The 5,796-nt window shown below is 46.3% G+C and overlaps 1 protein-coding gene across 1 annotated transcript; it reads right to left on the bottom strand.

The window, feature by feature from the left end:
* Positions 1 to 2,765: 2,765 nt before the first annotated feature.
* LOC115967182 lies at positions 2,766 to 4,133 on the bottom strand. The gene is made up of 3 exons (XM_031086246.1): positions 3,771 to 4,133; positions 3,578 to 3,725; positions 2,766 to 3,421 (listed from the first exon to the last, which is right to left on the bottom strand). Exons 1-3 carry the CDS (start codon positions 4,131 to 4,133, stop codon positions 2,766 to 2,768), a joined length of 1,167 nt encoding a protein of 388 aa, XP_030942106.1.
* Positions 4,134 to 5,796: the final 1,663 nt, after the last annotated feature.

Below are 5,796 nucleotides of genomic sequence, written 5' to 3'. Positions count from 1 at the left end.
GGATAGGTTTCAATTTCCTGCGCGGGTCCGTGTTCGTCGGCCTGGTCCTGAGGATCGGGCCTGTCACTTCTTCCCTGGTGAAGTATGCTTCTATGAGGCTGCTTTCACTTGTGGGCTTAGGCTACCCATCCATTCGTTGGTGATGGAGCTTTTGGGTTATTTTGGAATTGCTCCCAGGAAACTTATGCCCAATTCATGAAGGATAGTGATCAATTGTATGGAGATATGGTTGGCTGCTAACGAGGACATGATCAAGGTGAGTGAGCTCGTCTACCTTTATCGTCTAAAGGAGTCAAAAGAGTACGGGTATTATGAGCAAGTCCCTTGGACGAGGAGGACTAGAATCGTCAAGGGTTTAGCCTCGTCATTCAGGTACTGGAAGTCCCGTTTCATTTTCGTGTCTGAGGACGATTTTGAGACCCCTTCTAACGAGGCTTGGGGTGATATCCCAAGGTTACTTCGTCGATGGGGAACCCCAAACTTAGGTGCGTCAATGTTTCTCATCGACTGTTAATCTTCATCTTGCATATATGGCTGTCCTTAACCCCTTTGGTCATTTTTCTTGGCAGTTAAAAGATGCCCCAAGCTAAAGAGCAAGTACCAGGGTCGTATTGAGAAGGCGATAGAACACGCCAGATCGATTGAGAGTTGGGATGACCTCTTGGACCCATGGACGCTTGCGTTCTACTGCTTAGGCCCGGACCCATCTCCCTACGTCTTGCGCAGCATTAGTATTGAGGAGAAGAAGAGTAAGTATATACCTCGTCAGTATTGATCTTCACGTGTGTACTTTGGATTTCTTAGTTTCTTTTTTTTTATTTTTTTTTATTTTTATTTTTTTTATATATATAGAGATGACGACCAGGTCAACAAGGACATGTACGCTAAGATGAGGTCTAAGAAGGATGAACCTTTGGCGAATATTGGCAAGAAGGGGGTCCGTATCACGGGTAAGGGTCCGTTAGTCCTCCCATCTGCAGACACCACTCCCATCGTCTCTGGGGTCGAGAGCGTGCGGGTGGCTTCTCCGACTACCTCGGTCGAGGAAATCCCCACCCCTTCCTCCAAAAGGCAGCGAGTTTCGGATAAGGAGAAGGAGAAGGGGAAAGTGGGTTCGTCCATCTGGGATGACGAGGGTGTGGCCGTGGAGCGGGCACATGACGTTGTAAAGGCTGAGGACCTCAAGGTCTTTTCTGGAATGCCTCTCAACGTAGTGGCGAGTCAGCATGTACACAGGATCGTCCAGGTAAAACCACTTCTGCATTCTCCTTGTTCTCCTTATATATAATAATTTTTTATTGACAGTCTTAACTGCCTTCGTCAGGTGTTGGGGGAGAGCCTTCACCTTGGTTCTGAGTGTCTTACTCAAGAGGCAAAGGTGGTATCTTTGGCGTCCAGGATGGAGGCCTTGGAGAAGGAGAACTCCACGTTGAAGAAGAACCTTCTAGAGTTAATGGACGAAGCTGCTGCTTTGAAGGAAAATGTTAAGGCCTTGAATGCCGATCTTAGGGTTAAGCGTTAGCTAAACCTGGAGAAGGACGACCAGCTTCAGGTGGCCAAAGAAAAGCTTAAAACGATCGCTACTAGGTCCGTCGAAGCCTTCTAGAAAACTGAGGAGTACTCCACAGTGCTTTTTAGTTGGTACTTCAAAGGTTTCGAGCTCCTACGTAGATTTCAGGTCAAGCATCCTACCGGGGTTGACCTGCCGAGCCTGTATCTGGAGGTGGTAGATCAAGAGATGGCTGTGGACGAGGCTGCTCAGTCTTCGGTCCCTGAAGACGACACCCCTGGTGATTCCCTCCCATCTGGTGACTCTCCTGCCGCTGACGATATCCCCGCTGACGCTCCTACTGACGCCTAGACCTGATACTTGTGTAATTTTGCCCTTTATGTTTTGGGCTTCTTGATAGCATTCTTTTTCTTTTTCTTTTTTTTAAAAAAAAAAAAAAAAAAAAAAAAAAATCTATTTTGAGAACAATGTTTCTTGGTCCAGTGTTTTATAGGTCTTTAGGAAGAACAAGGATAATTGCCCGCTGTTTTTGGGCTTTAATTGGCTTTATGATTTTGCATTTTCCTGTCTGTATGACTATGCTTTTGTTGGTAACTAACATGCCTGTGATGTTTTGAGTTCGTCCATACCTTGTACTTAGCATAAATTTCTTAGCTGTGATTTCTCCATTCGTCCATGATTTGTTTGTCACTCTCGATCCTTTGGAAGGGCTTGGATATAGCCTGAGTTTTGTTTTGATTTGTTGCGAGGTTCTTATCCCTTTTCTTTTTCTCCCTCTCCTCTCTTCCTTTATTTTTTGTGGATTCGTCAGTAGCCTGAATCCGTCAGGTGGGATCTTGTCGTTTGCACTTGCTAAAGGATTGCGCCTGTGTCAGTGGCTTGTTTTCGTCAAGGCGGAATCTTATCACTTAGCCATTTTTTGGTGACTTACATCCATTTAAGAAATCTTGTCACTTGGGCTTCGTCAGTGATTTACATCCGTCTTGGCGGAATTTTATCACTTAGATTTTATATGCCTTATACCCGTTGGAAGGATCGTCAGTAACTTACATCCGTCAAGGCGGAATCTTGTTACTTAACTTTTTTTTTTTTTTTTTTTTTGCCTTGAACCCGTCAATAACTTACATCCGTCAAGGCGGAATCTTGTTACTTAACTTTTTTTATGCCGTACGATTGGCTAGACCTGCTCACACAAAGACATTAGAGGAATAATTCTTTTATTAACTTCAAGAATGAACATGTCTGCTTGTTACATCTACTTGTGGTACTTTTTTAAATGATTGATGTTCCATGGTCGAGGGAGTCTTTGTTCGTCCATGGTTTCAAGGTGGTAACTGCCATGTCTTAAGTAGCGAGTAACTCGATAAGGCCCTTCCCATGTGGGACCCAGCTTTCCTTGGGTAGGGTCTTTAGTTACTGTGGTGGTCTTGCGCAAGACGAGATCTCCTATGTCCAGTCGTTTGAGTTTAACCCTCTTATTGTAGTATTCGACCATCTTCAGCTGGTACTTCGTCATCTTGCTGGATGCGTTGTCTCTTACTTCATCCAGACAGTCCAGGTTGAGTCGCAGTTCATCGTCATTGCACCCTAAGTTGAATGTCCCTCGTCTGACGCTTATTACTCCTACTTCGACTGGGATTACTACTTCCGTGCCATAGGTAAGCCTGAAGGGGGTCTCTCCTGTTAGGGTTCTTGCTGTGGTTCTGTAAGCCCACAGGACATTAGGTAATTCTTCTGGCCAGGCATCCTTCGCGTTGTCCAGCTTGGTTTTGATAATCTTGAGTAGCGTTCGATTCGTCACTTCCGTCTGTCGGTTTGCCTGGGGATGCCCCGGGGACGAGAACTGATTATTGATCCCAAGGTTTGAGCAGAAGTCTTTGAACTCTTGGCTGTCGAACTGCCTCCCATTATCTGATATGATCGTCAAGGGAATCTCGAACCTGCAGATTATATTCTTCCACACAAAACTCCGTATTCTTGCCTCGGTGATTGTTGCTAAAGCCTCTGCTTCAACCCATTTTGTGAAGTAATCAATAGCAACAAGTAGGAATTTTACCTGACCTTTACCTTGGGGTAGTGGGTCGACGATGTCGATCCCCCATTGTGCAAATGGCCATGGGGAGGATATGGTCGTCAGTTTCTTTGCTGGAAGCCGTTGCACGTTCCCGTATCGCTGGCACTTGTCGCACCTCTTGACGATCTCAACAGCGCCCACCTGCATAGTTGGTTAGAAATATCTTGTCCGTACTACCTTGTTCACCAGGGATCTGGGGCCAGCATGGTCGCCGCAAACTCCTCCATGGATTTCTTCCAGTATGTATTTAGCTTCTTCTTCGTCGACACACTTCAAATAAGGCATGGAGAAGCCTCTCTTATATAAGGCGTCATTAAGGATCGTGAACCTGGCCGCCCTTTTCTTGACCTTTTTAGCTTCTTCGGTGTTCTGAGGGAGGTGCCTGTCCTGGAGGAAGGACATTATGGGTGTCATCCAGCTGTTTATGCTCTGGATGGTAAATGTTGAGACCTCTTCAATGCTGGGGTGTTTCTGGATTTCCATCGCCAAATCCATGCAAATCTCCCATTTTTTTGATGACGCTAGTTTCGAGACTTCGTATGCCCCCATATTCTGACTTCTTGGGATTTGCACGAACTCCACTGTATCGAATTCCCGAGTTAGGTGTTTCGTCAGCCTGAGGTACTTCTGCATCCTTTCTTCCTTCGCTTTGTACTCCCCTCTAATTTGCCCAATACTAGTTTTGAATCATTTTGGATTAACAGGTTCTTAACTCCAAGTGCCTTTCCAAGCCTCAACCCTCCCGTCAGTATCCCCTCGTATTCAGCTTCATTGTTGGTAGCCGGAAATTTTAGTTGGACCCCATATTTCAGCACCTCTCCGTCGGGGGTGGTTATGACGACCCCTACTCCCCCCTTCCTCTGGGCTGACGAACCATCAGTTTGTATCGTCCATCTATCTACTTCGTCGGTAAGTCTGTCTTCGTCTGGAAGGGTGAACTCTGCGATGAAGTCCGCCAAAGCTTGTGCCTTGATCGCTGTTCTGGGATGGTACTCGATGTCAAATTAACTAAGTTCAACCGCCCATTAGACCATTCTTCTGGCTGCCTCAAGCTTGTTCATTGATTTCTTGATCGGTTGGTCCGTCATTACGAGGATGGGGTTTGCCTGAAAGTATTGCCTTAGCTTGCGTGAGGCTACTATTAAAGCAAACATGATCTTTTCAATCCTTGGGTATCTGGACTCAGCCCCTTGGAAGGCTTGGTTGACGTAGTAAACTGGGAGTTGCTTTGCGCCCTCTTCTCTAATCAGGGCTGCACTTACTACCGAGGCTGACACTACCAAGTATAAGTATAGGTCTTCCCCTTCTTTGGACGGGCTTAAGAGGGGTGGACTGCTTAGGTAACGCTTTAGTTCTTGGAACGCTGCTTCGCATTCGTCGGTCCAGGCGAAAGCCTGCTTCAAGGTCTTGAAAAAGGGCAGGCATTTGTCTGTAGCCCTGGAGACGAACCTGTTCAAAGCTGCTATCTTTCCTGTGAGTTTTTGAACTTCCTTGACGGTCCTGGGTGACGTCATGTCGATGATGGCTCGCACTTTCTCTGGATTTGCTTCTATTCCTCTTTGGGATGCCATGAATCCCGGGAATTTTCCCGAAACTACCCCAAAAACACACTTACTTGGATTCAACCTTATCTGGTATTTTTTGAGGGTTGCAAACGTCTCCTTTAAGTCGTCCAGATGTGTGAGCTCTTCCTTACTTTTGACGAGCATATTGTCCACGTATACTTCCATGTTCCTGCCAATCTGTTGACTGAACATTTTGTTCACCAACCTTTGATACGTAGCCCCGGCATTCTTCAATCCAAAAGGCATTACCTTGTAACAGTAGAGTCCTTGACTTGTGATGAAAGCGGTCTTCTCCTGGTCTTCCTCAGCCATCCTTATCTGGTTATACCCCGAGAAGGCGTCCATGAACGTCAGTAACTTGTGCCCGACTGTAGAGTCCACGAGCTGGCCTATTCTCGGTAGAGAGAAGCTGTCCTTTGGGCATGCCTTGTTCAGGTCGGTCAAGTCTACACACATCCTCCATTTTTCGTTTTCTTTCTTTACTAGGACGACGTTCGTGAGCCATTCAGGATAGTACACCTCCCAGATGAACCCTGCTGTCAGGAGTTTGGTAACTTCCTCTGCAACTGCTTGATCTTGTTCTGGGGCGAAGGTTCTTCGTCTTTGCTGGACGGGTTTCCGTTCCGGGTTCATATTCAACTTATGTT

This window comes from Quercus lobata, chromosome 11, assembly GCF_001633185.2.
Source record: "Quercus lobata isolate SW786 chromosome 11, ValleyOak3.0 Primary Assembly, whole genome shotgun sequence".
Taxonomy (NCBI): Eukaryota; Viridiplantae; Streptophyta; class Magnoliopsida; order Fagales; family Fagaceae; genus Quercus; species Quercus lobata.
Note: the sequence above shows the minus strand (reverse complement) of the source record. Positions and strands in the feature narration are given on the sequence as shown.